General features: G+C 36.8%; 1 protein-coding gene across 1 annotated transcript in view; it reads left to right on the top strand.

Annotated features, from left to right (window-relative positions):
• LOC136863952 (26S proteasome regulatory subunit 4) overlaps positions 1–17,915 on the top strand; it is a 139,681-nt gene that overhangs the window by 50,605 nt on the left and 71,161 nt on the right. The window contains exons 5-6 of the mRNA XM_067140402.2: positions 4,635–4,734; positions 10,644–10,858. Coding sequence (XP_066996503.1) covers positions 4,635–4,734; positions 10,644–10,858 — 315 coding nt within the window. The remainder of the gene's footprint in view (positions 1–4,634; positions 4,735–10,643; positions 10,859–17,915) is intronic.

The following is a 17,915-nucleotide window of genomic DNA, read 5'->3' as shown; positions in this document are numbered from 1 at the left end:
TTTTATAAGTACCCTGACACCAAAACACAGTCGAGCCAACTTGACCCAGAAAACGGTTGACTCCAGTGTTTCAGAATACTTCAACCTTAAAAACAAATGTCCTACGTTCGCTGTATCAAGCCAGCAGACAAAGTCGAAAACACAAGTCGTAGATAAAAGGGAGGGATGGGAATATGAAATGAAAGAGAGGGATAAGGATTTGAAATGCACCATCGATCGAGTCCCCAGGACCATCTACTACACCAGGTGACATGTATAAGAACATAGTTGAATATTAGTCTAAGTAAAACTTTGTAAAAAGAAAAAGATAAAGGTTTGGAATAACCAGCTTACCTAAAAATATCAAGAGATCTCTCCCCATACCTGATTCATTGAAGAGATATCAGCAGGACGATGTAGAATAAAATATCGTCATGAAGACATGAAACTAGGTTCCATCCTCAGATCCACTCGTTGCACACTGACAAAGAGTGAAGATAGTGCGGAGAATATGTAGGGAGTCGAGAGTGACATAGATAGCCATAGTGGTAGGGGCTAGAGGAGAGAGAGAGAGTCGCACCAGAATGTTCTCGAATATAGCGGAAGCAGAAGGACGCATAGGCATAGATAGAGGTGTAGAGATTCAGGGATGTAGAAGGGACGAGTACGAAAAGGTACGGTTAGAAGGTAAGGGAATATTACAATCCGCCACCCGTAGAGAAAAAGTAGGTACTCCCGCGTTGGTGCCTTATGCAGTAGAACAGATTGTGAAGAATGTAATAAGTCCAGTCTCGATGAAGATCCCTCAAGTAGGCCTAGATAGAAGACGTGGATGTGTGGCATGGCTACAACATGAATAAATTAGTGCAGAATTTGTGCAACAAGGAAAGATAATAATACAAAAAAAGGGGAATGAGGAAGGAACAGGAAAAAGGGTAAGGAAAGGGATTGGAATACTCCAAAAATTGAAAAAAATAACAAAGTTAATCAAATAAGAGTATGTAGATATATTTGTATAATTATTTGAAGAATGAAATGAATTAAGAACTCCCTTATAAAAAAATAATGGGAGGGTCTTGGTAAGGAGTCAGTATGAGAATGGAACCACATTTTTTTTTTGCTAGGGGCTTTACGTCGCACCGACACAGATAGGTCTTATGGCGACGATGGAACCACATTAATAAACAGATACAAGGACTGTAAGTGAATTATGAAATTTCTTTAATGATCCACATGGGAGCATCTGATATCATAAGGATCAGAGACTCCTTGAAGAAGAACATTTACTGGAAATAAAAAGGAGATGATCCTGTATGACCCAATCCATGAATTACAAAATTTAACAAATTTCTTGTGCCTGTCTCAAGATTACACCATAAGAGCATATGGCAATCAGTAGATTATTTAGTTAGCACATTTTTTGTGTTGCTGGTGGTATAAATGCGGATTATTTGCTATCAAAATTGCTTCAACTAACAATGATGGTTGAAGAGGAGCAAATAATTTAAAAAGGGATTAGGCGAACTATTAAAAGCTCTACACACCGTGCTCGATAGCTGCAGTCCCTTAAGTGCGGCCAGTATTCAGTATTCGGGAGATGGTGGGTTCGAGCCCCACTGTTGGCAGCCCTGAATGTGGTTTTCCGTGGTTTCCCATTTTCACACCAGGCAAATAAGGCCACGGCCGCTTCCTTTCCTCTTCTAGCCCTTTTCTGTCCCATCGTCGCCATAAGACCTAACTGTGTCAGTGCGACGTAAAGCAACTAACAAAAAAAAAGCTCTACACAAGTTTCCTGAGCGCTTAGATGAGCTGCAGAAAGTGTTTTGCCAAGTCACATTCATTGGAGTAACAACAGTATCTTGTAAGCATGGATTCAGCTTCATTAACACAATAAAAAGGAAGCAGGAACTTTTCCTGGATATCACAACACTAGGAGATGTCATGTAGCTGGGAGTAAATGGACCACCCTTAGAAGACTTTGAACCTTCGTGTATTTCCCATCAGGGCTGCACCATGTCAACGGTCCTTAATTTTTTGAATTACCATTATTTAATCTTTAACCCTCAAACTGCGTTGTGGGGTCATTTATGATACCGCTGGACTAACTTGCTTTTATAACAGGTAATAATTTTGTATTCTATTGTTGGTAGTCGCTGTACCTTCCCGCCTTTGTTTCGTTTAACTGTTGCTAGGCTAGCAAGGTTCTGTTCATTTTAGTTCGTTTTGTAACAGTTTGATAATCGTTAGTGGTGCCACATTCGACCCCATGACACAGTTTGTCGTAAATGTAGAGTTCGTGGTTTATAGCATTTCAGAATCAAAGATTTAGCATTTTGATTTCCAAATTTAATGTTTTGTAGCATCTGTACTTCTAAAATTTAGCGTTTTGTAGCAAATTGGTTAAAAATAGGCATAATTTGTTTGCAAAGTTGGCACATCAATATATCTGTATTGCTTAGATAAAAAAATTCCGATTTTTAACTCTCGGCACACTGATCATCACGTCGCTTCTACCCATGGCTACCAGACAATAAATCGCTACCTTACTTTAAAACAGAACTAGTACTCAACACCTACGCCAAGAATAACCGACTATGATGAAGAGTCAACACAAAACGAATGAACGCATGTACTTGAAAGTGTATTAAGCTGTTTTGATTGGTTGTTCTTTGCACTTCTCTTTGGCCGTTGAAAAATATTCCACACACTGAAATATTTAAGGTGCCATAATAATTCTTTGCCCTGAAATAAATAACATATATCTTATTTTTAAGGAAATGCATCGTTTTTATAAAGATATATGTTTATTTTGCATAAAACATAATATTTTACATCTGTTTCGTGTATTAGTATAATTTCCCATTTTGAACCGATTTTGCATTTATCGCTAATTCAAAATTGCTAAAATCCACTTGTAGGGGTCATGAGATGAAGTACATGCACTGACAAAGTTTATATTTCACATTTATTGCAAGTGCTAAAAACCACAAACTCCACGTAAATGTTGTAATGCGTGTTCGTTCATTGTAATAACTTTTGTGAGTGACTGAAGGAGTCTGTGGGTAGGTTATGTGATGGCATCTGTCACAGAAGCTTGCGTTTCAGTTCTGGATCCTAATTTTTCGGAAATTATTGAAAATGAATTTGTCCTCTACGAGGATGCTGATAATGGTGAGCAAAGTGATCGTGATGATGATAGTCATGATTTTAAGTCTATACATGATCCTGCGTCTGAAGAGTTTGATTCAAATGAGAGTACACCAAATTCACAGGAAACGTCTATGGTCACTCTGTGGTCTGTCATCAGCTGTACTGTATATGGCACAAACAGTTATAAATGGCAATTTGCCAAGAATGTAGAGAGCTGTGTAGTGCTAATTGAAGTGTTGTGAAATAAGACTATAAGAAACATGAATGAAATTCTTATTTTTTTCTAGTTGCTACAAGCTTTGATTTTTCCGTGAAATAGACTTCATTTAATTTATGCTGATCTTCTTTACATAAAATTCTTAAATTTCTTATGTTTGAATTTGACTTCGTGATGTAATGGTTGTCTTTATGTGCAAATTCTGTAAGTAATACATCATAGTAAAATAGCCTAATAATGGTGCAATCAAGAAATTTCAAATAATGGAGTTATTCGCCTGTACATACCCAATGCCATTAATGACCCCACAACGCAATTTATGCACCGGAAATGTCACGACGCAGCTTGAGGGTTAACTTGACAGGGAGATTAAAAGATTAAATTGGCATATTAAATAATGGAGCAGTACAATACAGTTTTGTACTCAGCATTGAACAAAATATTTTTTGACTACCCTGACTTCTGGAGAGTGAGAAATACCATTAATTTTTGAGGGCTAGGTTAGGTGATGCTATTTGAGTAAGAAAGCTGAAACATTTGCCACGGAAGCCTCTGTAGTGATGCCGATTATAATTTTTAAGAATGGCATTGAGCGTGTTCTCATAGTATCGGAATTAGAAAATAATTAACAAGTAATCCATGATATGGAAAACACAAGCTTCAAAACTGATTGCTCTTTCATACTGATTTGAATGTTTTTTGTATGTAAATTTTACAAATTTTATGAAAAATCGGATCTAACAACATCTGGTATAGAGAATAGGCCTAAATGATTAGTTGTGAATTCTTGCTGTGACAGACTTTTACTGTATGTTGACAAGCAATCATGTCACTTCACATGTCACAAGTCGACTAAGCTACTCTGTGCTGTGCAGACTGGAGGTGGTCACCTGCTATCATAGTATAATCAATCCAATTGGCCTGAAAAACCTGTATTATTTATGTACATACATGATAGTATTCCATATGTCATAATTAATGCAATTGACCAATTCCTTCTTAGTATTGTGATTTCTATTTTGAATAGTGTGTGAAATGTGGCAGGTATAGGTTCTTTGATTCTCCCAAACTGGAAATCAACATGGGTTGTCAATTTCACATGTTCAAGTACATGGTGCTAACGACCCTTGTCTCCGGTGGACCGAACTTAATATTGCAATGAATCTTAATTGTTGAGTGTCAATTTCAGAGCTTGAAATTATTGTACATAATTTTTATTTTATCTTTTGTTTTTCCCTTTTTTATCTTTTCCCTTTGTTAACATTTTAAAAAAATTTCCTGTCATAAGGTACATGCTGTTGTGGGAGTGTTGTCAGACGATACTGATCCAATGGTGACCGTAATGAAACTGGAAAAAGCACCACAGGAAACGTATGCAGACATTGGAGGTAATCAGAGTTTCTTAACTTAGATCATATATTCATCCTGTTGTTTAGGATTTAATTAATCTGCAATTCGAGGTTTGCATATGAGACAGTTTTTAGTTTAATCACTGTATACATTATGTCCTGAACTTAGTACTAATATTGTTATGCCGTTCACTCTGAAAACCTCCATGAATGAACTAAGCACATCCACGCCTTTTATTTGTAATTAACCTTGTAAACTCTTCTAGGTCTGTACCTCTTTCATGAAATCATTAAAAACTGATTGTAACCTGAGTTGCCCAACATGATCCTACCACCAGGGCCGGTTCATACACAGAGCTTTATTCATTATGTTCCTTCCTAACTTCACCATTATTATTATTATTATTATTATTATTATTATTATTATTATTATTATTATTATTAACAAATACATTGCAAATGGGAAATATCCCAGTGGCAATGGTCACTTACAGTAATGTAATAATAAAGTTAAAAATCAAGCATCATCATATACAAATTCACACACAACTTAAGTATCTCCAGTGCTTAACACTACGGCTTACAATACTATAGGTTGACCTTACTACTAGCTTGACATTATAAGTGATGATAAAGTGAAGTTAAACCGTAATTACCCTACAACAACAACAAGAAGAGTACAACAAGCAGGAAGTACTACTAGTTTAACTTTCTAAATCCAGTGTCATTCATTATGTAGTAATTTGCACACAACTTAAGTATTCCCAGTATCTCTTCCTTATGAATTGTTTCCATGTGTTTGTACAAGTCATTATTCTCAACTACAATATTTTGGAGTGGGTTACCTCTAGCTTGTCACTTATATATTCTCTGTTCAGCCAGCTTCCACTCCCAAACAGTAAAGTCAGCCTAGAAACTGTTTTGTACGGACAGTTTTTCTGTGAACTCTCTTCCTTCTTACAGAATACCATTGAGAGCAACTGTGAGCTCATTGTACTAGATTTGTAACACCTCGATTCAAATTAATTTTCTATACTACCTTCCTTGTAAGTTCTGGAATTGATCCACTAGTTTCAATTTCATACTCCCTGCATAGCATTTGGTCCTCGTAGGTTTCTTCCCAGCTGGCATCACTTTCATCTTGGAAATACTGATTTTCATATCTACTTGTAAATCTATTTTCTAACTTTATGTTATTAGTTTGTAAGTTTTCAACTTGGTCTGCCATTAACACCAAGACAGTGGCTTAGCCAAACTGCTGCTGCATGTCCACCCAACTGAATAGAGTAGAGTATGTGTTGCAGTACCTATGACATTTACAGCTGAAACCCAGGCGTTCACAAAGACAGGGAAAGAATCAAATGCAGGCAGTAGAAATGAAATTTCTTGGAAATAACATAGGACTACCAATTGATATGAAGTGAGAAATTAAAACAAATCGAAACCGGTACCGAGTATAATAAAATGTTATAATTTTTCTTATAACATTATATGGTATTGAATAGGTGGACCTCTCTTGTTTCCATCAGATTAAAACAAATAGAACAGAATAAACATGGAGTTGCATTATAAAATGGAGTTGACTGTGATAGTTTAGACCAGATTTGCTCACGCTGGGCATTCCGTCCCGCTGACGCCCAGCACTGTAAGCGGGTAGGCTGACAGGCAATGAGCGTATGCTATTCAACCACAGTGACATTGTGGCTACGTCACTGGCTGTGACGGTTGGGCGAAGTTTTCCCACTCAGTCTCGATCACTGCAGTGATACCAGAGTTTGAAATGGAGGTAGAAAATAATGAAAGAAAGAGGGGAGAAATCCAAGTCATTTTGAATTTACATTGTAAGAAATAAGTTATTTACATTAATTGCAGTTTATGTATTTTGATCAGATACAATAAAGAATTAGGCCTGTAACCTTAAATATTTTTATAATGTACGTAATGAATTACAATTTTCACTATTAAATTTCAATAGGTGCTTTAGAAACACTTCTAATATAATACGGAGTTACGGTGGATAAGCTGTGGTTTGTGATTGTTTGGATTTAAATTATCTGATAAACTCACCAAAGATCCAATCGTGCTTAGCACGAATAACATCAGTTAGGTTATTTATTTGAAGGCATACTGTATTATCTATCTGGTAGTTACAACCTGTGGCAATAAAGTTCGGTGAATAGTCCTGTACTATCAGCATAGATAAACTATGCACGACAGTGACCTTACTGTCCTTCGAAATAGTCCCCTCCCATAACTATGCACTGCTGAGATGGGCGATACATGTCCTGGAAACTTTGCAAGAAGGCTTCCTGTTGGATGGGGTTCAAAAGCCTTGTCACATATCGTTGGATGTCCGGAATATAGTCAAATCTCATGGTTAATCTGTAGTTCATCCACTATCATGCGCACAGTTAATCCCCGATCGTTCGTGATTAATGTCCTCACCTTCTCACTGTTCTCGCCACTGACGGCGGTCGGCGGTCTTGTGCTACGGGGGTTGTCAGAAACACTTTCCCGGCCTCCTCGAAAACAGGCGAACCACTCGTACACACACTTCAAGGACAGTGCTTAATCTTCATAAACACGTACCAGCATCGCATGCGTTTCTATCGGTGTCTTGCCAAGCTTAAAACAAAAGTGTACATTGATCTTTTGGTCGTTCATGTTCCAGTTCGCAGTTCAGAACCAACGCACTAAACACGCATTGTGTCAAACAGGTCTTACACGACACACACACACAATGATCAACTGAACAACGTTGGGAGCAGGTGGTCAAAACCTGCTGCTATGCAGGTGCAGCGTTGTGTGTCGCCAGTGTTGCCGGATTGACCGTTCTGACTTCATTCACCGAACTTTGTCACAGGTTGTATATTTACATTGTTGTACTTTGATCTTGGATAGTAAATATCTATGTCCTCACCCATTATGAAACTTCCTCTTGCCATTTAGAGGCTAGCTGTTATCATTGGATGCCTGTTAAATTTAAAATAATATTTTCGGAAATTCAGTGAACAGAGAGTCACACAACACAACTCTACAGCACTGTGCAAAATCAAGTGGGTGACTTGTTGAATTATATAATTGTATTACTTTTGGCTTAATGAGAAGAATTTTACTTTTTTGACAAATGGAAATACTGTCAATGTCCATCCAAGGAATTGTAAATCGCAGCTTGTACACTTAAACCCCTGTACCTTTGTAGACTGTAACAAATACATGATAACGTGTAAGTTTTCTTTGAATGAATAAATATAAGAAATTAAAATTGACTGTTTATATTGAGCACAATATAAACCAATCCGGAATATCTTGAAATGGTCAGGGTTTTTTTTTCCCAATTATAGCGCTTTTTTTTTTTAAATACTGCACCCCAATCAGTATTTCGCTGAGTAGTGGAGGAGAGCTTCGTAATCACAACTGAACGTCAATGCTCCCTCCCTTCCCTGCAAAGTGTGTCCGCTCTCTCGTTTCACTGTGATGTATGCTTGTTACGTAAGCTGCCTGCATTTACGTCACGCCAGCCCGGCCACACTGGGCTGGCCTCAACGGGCGCCCATCTGAGCGCCTCTGGTTTAGACATTAACTGGATAAATAGAGGAAACAAATTCTTAATGCAAACAAAAGGGAAGAGAGGCCAAGAAGGAGTCGGACTCTGATGGACTTGATTAAGAGCAGCGTATGATCTGCTTTGAAACTCAGTGTATTAGCTTTAGTTGATAAATGGCCAAATGTGGTGGAAACCTTCATACTTACGGATCCTGCAGTGTTCCATGTATTATTCAATAGGTCCCTCCACCAACTAATGACGTCCTAATTTTTGTATAGTCCAACCCCTTGTCCATGTCGTGGGAGTTGGTCAACAGCTCGAGTAGGAGAGAGCTGTCAGAGTGATGTACAACAGAGACTAAATCCCTTGCACCATCATTATAGTAGTGAAGATCTGACAAGCACACTGATAAAGACATCAGTTTCAGGTGAGCTGTGACTAGCCTTGCAAGCTAGAAATAGATGAATTTCTTTCAGAAGAAAATGAAGTTTCAGAGTAGTCATATTTTTCTTAATCCAGCTCTTAGGTGTAAAAAGTAATTATGTTGTGATTGGTACAGTTTTGTTTAAATTAGTCCAACTGTTCAGATATTGTGATATCACAAGTTTTACACCTAGTTCCATTGTTATGTTTTTGAAACATTATCACTATCGATAAAGAACTGTTTTAGATTGAAGCAATAGAAGTATATGTTAATATAGGGGATTGGTAGATATGTTCAGGAAACTCACTAAGCAACTTGAAGAAGCAAGTCATCTTAAAAAATTAGCCTATTTTGTGATGAATAAACCTCAAGGGATGAATTATGGTAATTGATGTGTAATATTCTGGAGATCTTGACAGGTATTCAAGTTATGACAGTATGGTTAAAGTCATTCTCTGAGGCCACTGTTCTGTTAGCAAGATTATGTTGAGACCCTCAGAACGTGGATAATCTTAGGAGTCATTATGGTACTTAATACCTGATAATCAAATTGCATTATAATATAGTAGTGTGATGGTTAACATTTTGCATTGTGTTTAGAGTTGACCAGTTTTCACTACTATTTGTTATTTTCAGACAGATCTGAAAAAAATAGGACACTCGCTGTGAAGTTTTTGATAAGTACATCCAATTTGGTAAAAGCCAACAGCTGATTGTTCAAACCAAAAACTGCCTGGTTTTCTCTTACTCCGAACTAATGTTCGTTGGATCTTATTCATGGTATGGGTTCCTGTAGTGATGTTCTTGTTTGTGGACCCTAAACAATAGCTGATTGACATAGTAAGTGGCCCTGGGTTCAGGATATTAACAGTTGAGTAGGAGTGGGCATCTTGGATGCATTTTGAATCATGGTTCAGATGTCTAGAACTTCTCATTCCACTAATGGTTTCTAACACATGGATTTAAAAATCTCACTGTGACTATGTGTTAGCAAAGTTAACACTTGACCATACAGAAATTGAGCATACTCACATTGTATTTAGCAAGTCTTGAACCAATGGAGGTCTCAGTCCCACTTCCATTTGACAGCAGGAACTCCTTGGAAACAACTCAGGAAACAAACTGAAATTTTGTGAGGTGTTTTTGATATCAGTGATGCTTGCAGAAGAAAAGAAATAGAACAGGACTGAGTCAACTGTAGGATGCACCTTGGTGTTGAGAATTAACAAATTTCAGGTTAGAGGAGGAAAGGAAGCAGGTATATTATTTTATATATGTGTATACTGATGTCTTCATTCTAGATCATTATGCCTTACTACATTTAGTCTGCAGGCCTCCGTGAATGAACTGAGCTCTTCCACAAACTTCCTTCTGCAACTAGCAAATTACGACTTGTGGCCTCGTTTAGTTCTACACCTTTCATTAAAAACCTAATCAAACCATTGTCACCTTGATTATATTCTGCTCATTTCCCCCATTTTTGAGTCGTCATTCTCCTAGGTAACCTGTCCTCTTCCCTTTGCACGTGGGCGTAACCACCCACGAATGTACAGCATTATTCATTTAATTCATTCCTAACTCAACCTTTATATCCTCATTCTGAGCATCTTTCTGCCATTGTTTTCACCTATTTGTACCTATTCTCACTACTGTAATGTATGTTACTTCCAGGTTATGCTGAAGATATAACAACATAAATTGATCATCATTAAGCTGTTTATTTAAAGTTTTGTCTTCTTGATATATGGACTAATATGTGAATCATCTTTGTCTCGATTTGCAAACCATTAATACCTGTTGCTTGTCATTCTATGAATGGGCTTATTATGGCAATAGTAGCTTACACAGAATTGTTCTGACTTACCTATCCTTATTTAATAGTAAATAAATTCTAAAATAATAGTCATTGTATGTAATTTAATTAAAATTTCACTTCATTACATGGTAAATAGTGTATATTTAATGTCTGTCTTACAGGTCTGGATACTCAGATTCAGGAAATAAAAGAATCTGTTGAGCTTCCTCTCACACATCCAGAGTATTATGAAGAAATGGGTATCAAACCACCTAAAGGTGTTATTTTATATGGACCTCCCGGCACAGGGAAGACCTTGCTGGCCAAGGCTGTAGCAAACCAGACATCTGCTACATTCTTGCGTGTTGTTGGCTCAGAACTTATTCAGAAGTATTTGGTAAGTCTTTTGACACTAGATATCTTTGGGGAAAAATTGGAAATATGCTTATGAAATTAATCATGAATAGAGGCACTTGTTTGTGATGAAAATTGTTGCCTAATTTTGTCATTTTTTAACAGTTATTTCAGTATATTTTTGGCTTTTTTTATTTTATTTTGTTGATAATTTTGCTAAACTTTATTTCCACTTTTCAGCAATAACAGGTAAACCAAATTTGCAGTATAACAACGTTGTATTTTTGCATAAGTATATATACATGAGTTATGCTCCTACTTAGAACATACAGTATCACATTATATCAAAGCACGGAAATTTGAAAAAATTGTATCAGCTGTCACTTTAACAAGTAGGGCCTAGCCTAAGTATGTCATTTACACATCAAACTGAAAAAGACAGGGATACCATGAGTTCCATATTAATGGGAGTCAGAGCTGTTCTCTCAACATCACATTACATTACAATACGTTGAGAATGCTCTCTCACTATCAACATTACTGACTGATCATGAAGATATTCTCCAAGGTACTCAACACTTTTAAACCATGAGTTCCACCTGGTGAGCACAGGAACAGGGAAGAGTTTAGCTTTAGTGGGTTCGTCTTCATATTTCTGTTTCAAGAATTGAATGTATGCATGCTGTCTTATCCATGTAAAGGAAGATGTGTTTTGCCTGTACAACACATTGGTTCAAAGCACGAAGTTCCACAGGCTGCACACAGCCCACCAAATTCAGTTTATGAGCCCAGCACTGCGTGTGTACTAACCCTTCTTAAACTAGAACCCTAACTGCGTTTATGCACTTGCCTATGTAACGTGCTGAATCTGAAGTTCTAGAAACTACATTCTATTACTGAATTTCAAGTATGTGAATTACATTCATAATTGCCTGTGAACGTGCTGTAGAATTAGCATTTGCAATAACTTTCACTCCCCTTACAAATAACTTCTGAACTGTTCTGTCGCCACAACTAATGTTCGTGAAATTTAAAAAATTGAAAACGACATGAAAATACTTAACATAAACCCCAAAGGTCCCTTACTCAATATAACAGAAGAACTATACATATCACTAGACCAATATACCAACCCGGGGCTGATGACCTTCGATGTTAGGCCCCTTAAAACAACAATCATCATCAATATACCAACCCTAATTACAACATAAATGAAATCACAGAAAAAACCAATACCATATTCAATAAAATTATCCCCACACTAAAAAACTTATCTTAAAATAATCAATAAACAACATCCAGCACGTGCCAACACACAGATGATCGACACGCCAAACTCTACCCCTACCCCCACAACAACAACTCCCCTCATCCCTCATCCCTCCATCCCCTTACAGCAGTGGACACTAACACCAGAAGAACACGACACAGTGCACGCCAAGCAGCCAAAGCTAGCGCATCACAACCACAATAGCAATCGTAAGTACTCTATATTAAACACACACACAAACAAACGGGCATTCCTCAGACTACAAATTCTTAATTTCATTTTTCGTTTCTTATAGAGACACATCGGCATTTATAGACCAGAGAAGACCCACCTTCCTGCATTTGACACTCACAGAATAGAAATTACATTCAATACTCCAGCCATATTCAACCACAGCTGCACACATCTACCTCGGACAATACATCAGACTTGTTATTAATGATTGATAAGTCAACCATAAACTAATGAATAAGCATAATATACAGCAGAAAGAAGAGCACCACTTACAAACAAGCATAGACATTCTCCATATCATATTGAAGAAAATCAACGAATGCAAGACCGGAAACTTACTCTAAAAAATTGTTTCCTATTTACTGTAACGGATCTTACATGAATTTGCATATTTTAAGATGACATTCTACATGTACTATATATATTTTTAAGAGTGTTTATGTAACTGTGCTTTTAATAATGGTCCATTTATACGATTTTCACATCATATTGAAGAAAATCAACGTACGCAAGATGAAAACTAGTTCCAACAAAATGTTTCCTATTTATTTATTATAATGGATTTTACTTGAACTGTATATTTTAAGACAACATTTTACATATTTCACATATATCTTTAAAAAAGTGTTTACGTAATTGTACTTTTAATAACAGCCCGTTTACATGATTTTAGGCCTAAAAAAAATTCACCAACACATTTTAGATTGTACATAGTCGAATTTACCCTGATGTATGCCCAATTAGATTTAAGATATATCCTATCATTATGACTATTATTATGGACAAGGCAATCAACTAATTTGATTTATGTGAAGGTAACGGTGTACAGCTGAGGATGACTACATGTAAAGAGTCGAAACCGGTACTGTAGATATTTGTATAAATAAAATTGTATTGATAAGGTGGAACCTTTCTCGTCTATAACTTACGATAACGGTCAGTACGGAAAATGAAGCTGATAAATCAAGATATTAGAATAGAGACATGTTTCACCAATAATGAGGGCATCATCAGCCTAAAAATCTCATACCTGAAAGAAAGATAGATCAGGATCCTGATTGTTCTTATACCTAAATAAGAGGGTACTGTTTTAGGTACAAATATGTATAAAATGACTAGCAAGTAGAATATAGTAGTTATAAGTACTCTTATGACAAAGTCTTATAATCAATCCTTATTGTAGATCTTTACGAATGTCTCGTTTTTAAAAATGTGGAAACAAGTGGTTAGTTAAAAGTTCAAAAAGAATACGTAAATTGCTGCACTGAAATAAAATTTGATAAATATGGTGCCTTATTCTGGATATGGCATAAGGAGCTTATAACAGCTTAATATTTAGGATAAAAGTCACTCTTAGTGGTAGTAAGTTGTTAATTTTATATGAAAAGATAATACGACAAACTTCTTGAAGCACTTAGGAGCGAGGACAAGTACTGTCAGAAATATAGCTGTTTTTATAATTAGCTGGTAGACGTGGTTGTAGCTTCTTGTATTAAAAGTCGAACGGAAAATGTGCGAGGTTGAGTAGGCCTAGAGCTTGTGGTGTTATGTCTCTTCGAAAGTTATGTTAATTTGGTTAAAGATGAGGTAAAATCCAAAGTTGTTTGTCTGTCGAAGTTGTATGAAAAGATAAGACGACAAATTTCTTGAAGCACTTAGGAGCGAGGACAGGTGTTCGTCGGAAAATGTAGCTATATTTATAATAAAATTAGCTGGTAGATGTGGTTGTAACCTCTTATTTCAGACATAACACTACAAGCTCTACACAACCTCGTATAGTTTCCTTTTGACTTTTAATACAAGCAGCTACAACCACGTCTACCAACTAATTTTATTATAAATATAGCTACGTTTTCCGACGAACACCTGTCCTCGCTCCTAAGTGCTTCAAGAAGTTTGTCATATTATCTTTTTGTATAAAATTAACAACTTACTACCACTAAGAGTGACTTTTATCCTAAATATTAAGCTGTTATAAGCTCCTTACGCCATCTCCAGAATAAGGCACCATATTTACCAAATTTTATTTCAGCGCAGCAATTTACGTATTCTTTTTGAACTTTTAAGTAACCACTTGTAACCACATTTTAAAAAACGAGACATTCGTAAAGATCTACAATAAGGATTGATTATAAGACTTTGTCATAAGAGTACTTATAACTACTATATTCTACTTGCTAGTCATTTTATACACATTTGTACCTAAAACAGTACCCTCTTGTTTAGGTATAAGAACAATCAGGATCCTGATCTATCTTTCTTTCAGGTATGAGATTTTTAGGCTGATCATGCCCTCATTATGGGTGAAACATGTCCCTATTCTAATACGTTAAGAACTATTTCTTAAATTTAAATAAAAAAACTCTTATGTATTGATCAGGTGGAATTTATAATCTAGTATTATTATTTGACTTTACGTAAAACCATTCCGATGCAAATTGTTCTTCTCGATCAAAAACCGTCACAACCATTTTAATAAACTAAGCAAAAAAAATAGGAAATTAAACGCATCAATCAGCAACTATTTTCAACGGGCAAGAGGACACCATCACACCATCACGTAATTATGAATACGATCAATTTCTCGCTTCACGGGAAGCTAATTTAGCGAAAATCGATATACTATATCTTAGCTTTCAGTATGTATATATATATATATCGAACGAGTATAAAGTCGATTGTGGCATCAATTATAGGATTTTATTGCCACAACTCACCTCGAATCTCCGTCATTAACTTCAAATTATGCAATTTTGAATAATTTCATAAATTGATTCGCAATTTTGCTTAAACGTAAATAGTTTCGCGTTTTGAGCCAAATTCATAAAATTTCATGCTATGCAAAAAACAGGTGCCTCTATTTATGAAATCAGGAAGTTATTGATACTTTCCTTATTTGAGCCTACTGTGTAGAATCTGCAGGTGCTCTGAATTTAATTTGTGTTAAACTCATCACTCCAAGCCATTTATCTTTGTAAAATTCATCACCCAGCTTTGGCTTCTTCATATCAGAGACGCTAATCTCAAATGCTACGCGGTTAAGAGTTTCTCATATGTTTACATGTTACCTTATTTACACATATATTAGACCACTTCGCGCATTATACCCCACCTCCCTCTTGCTTTTCGAGACGAAGAAAATTAAAAAAAATAAATCACTCATACAAGACACACACGCCGCCCCCAACGTAATTCGTCAGAGAAGAACAATGATTCCACTTGAAGCGTGTACAAGTCTTATTGCAGCTGTGATGACATTGCACAAATTTCTGAATAGTTTCATCCGTACGGCCTACGCAATGAAAACATGCGTCAAATTCATGCGGTACATCTGTGTTTCGTAGTTAAGAAATGTTGCCTCCATAGCGTAGGCCTACTGCAGTTCTGATGACGTCGCACAAATAGGCGAATAGCTTCGTGTCCGACCCGCGCATTGCAAGCATGCTTCAGTCATAGTATATGTCTGTATTTTTTAGTTAATAATGTCTGCCAGCATAATGGTTACCACAGTTAGCTGCCGTTCTTGGGAGTCTGAGTTCGATTCCCGGTATCATACTGCCAGAGATATACGAATGGCAGGAAGGTTGATATGCGGTAAAAACAGTACATGTAACTCCCCTCCACTGGGGTAGTGTCTAAAAAGAGCTGCACCACCTCAGGATGAGGAAATGAGTTCACTTGAGAAATATTCACGGTTGTTGCTATTTATATAGCAGGTGAGATCATTAAGAAAGTGATCGTTTAATATCCCTTAACTTGGGCCGGTATAGGTATTTCTCAGAAGGAAGGAAGGAAGTTTAAAACGTAATGAAATCTATCCAATTATAACGATTGTTTTACTTGCCAGCGTACCTAACAAATAATAATAATTTCATGTCCCCACGTACTTTCAACGATTTTCGGAGAGGCCCAACGAAACATACTAGGGCATACCTGCCAACCCTTCCGATTTACCCGGAAACTTTCCGGTTTTTAACTCATCTTCCGATTTTCCGATTTATTTTTACTTCTTCCTATTTTTTGACCAATATAACTTCTAGTACGGCCAATACTCTTCCCCTAGGATACATTCTTATGTGCTTGTGTAATTTACGAAACCTCGTTTTCAAGCGTATTTATTTTATGCTTTATTTCGTGAGTGTTTTGTCCGGCTCCTTCGTGTATCGTGTTTCCCGCTCACCACAGCAGCGTGTGCGCTTTATACAGCTGGGGATTCGGGGTGGCAATCGTCCTGCAAGCAAGACAGGCTGGCGCGCATGCTAGTGACTCAGTTAATCGGGATGAAAGAGTGATTTTGTTGTTATTGTTGTTTGCGCGCTGTTAAAATTGTTTCTGTGCGTAGTTTCGTCGGAGTTGTGGGCCACTTTCTTTCCTTGCATTTCTATGTTTTCCCCCACTGCCAAAGTCGTATGTTAATAATGTATGGGACATAATGAATTGTTTTGTATGTGGTAGTTTTGCGTATTTAAGTGCATAATTTTAATGAGTTGAATGTTTTTAAGGGATTGTGTCAGTGACAGTTTCGGGTACTGTATTTTCTCGTTATGGTCAACAAATATAACAGACATTATCTCCAAGTATTCAGAGATACCTATAAATGTTCGTTCATTTTAACGTCTGATAAAGAAACTACCGTATTTTGTCGCGTATTTTACGCATCCCAATATTTGTAGGTGCATGGTGGAGAAAAAGAAATGTTCGTGTATTTGACGCACCCACAACTTTGAACATCCATCACAGAGCTCCGGATGCGTTTCGAAATAAATATGTCTACTACTCAAGTAGCAGGCTTCCTATTGCGAAAGCGGGCATTCCAAATACAGGGCAATGTGCTGTTATTAGCCAGCAGGAAATCCCACTGCACTAGTTTTACGAGTGTTTCGGGTACGGTACGGGACATTCTGTGATCTCAAAATTGTTTGTCAATCCACAGGGTGTCGTCCCATTTGCGATCAGTCTCATTTGCTGTCAGTCCCATTTGCGATCAATCAGGTAGAATACAAAACTAGTTTATTTTTGACGGGTGAAGCATTGTCCCATTTGCGATCACTCTTCTCAGTGACGGGTTGCTGTGAGGGAATTCCCTACTGAAGGACTGGTACATGAAGACATCCCTCAATTAACTGGCGAAACTACATACTAGGATTCTTACGAATTGCTTATAATTACTTATATTTACCGTTTGAGACTGATGCATTAATACCAGGACTGACAGAGAATAAAAAGGACTCTAATAAACCTTTCACTTAGAGTTAACAGATGGTTGTTGGTGTAAAGGTGGTTAAATGAGTTTTACGAAGTAGGTCAAAAGTTGGGCGTATTAAAACCCTTGAATTTTACACTTTCCAAATTCAAAACAAAGGATTTTGTTGTAACACTTCGCTTCTTCGACAGTGCCACCTTTTTTTTTTAAGCAATTATATCTCATTTCAAATTTAGCAGTTAACTTACACTTTCTTATACAATAGGGGACACTATTAAATTACTGCTTAAATACTGCTCAAACTGTTCAAATATTCATACTGAAACGTTAAGTAAACAGCTGCTCAAAATACAATTTGCCTACTTTCATCTATATGTATGTCTCCCCTTTAGT

The sequence above is a fragment of the Anabrus simplex genome, chromosome 2 (genome assembly GCF_040414725.1).
Source record: "Anabrus simplex isolate iqAnaSimp1 chromosome 2, ASM4041472v1, whole genome shotgun sequence".
NCBI classification, from domain to species: Eukaryota; Metazoa; Arthropoda; class Insecta; order Orthoptera; family Tettigoniidae; genus Anabrus; species Anabrus simplex.
The sequence above is the reverse complement of the archived record's forward strand: the minus strand, read 5'-3'. Positions and strand labels throughout refer to the sequence as shown.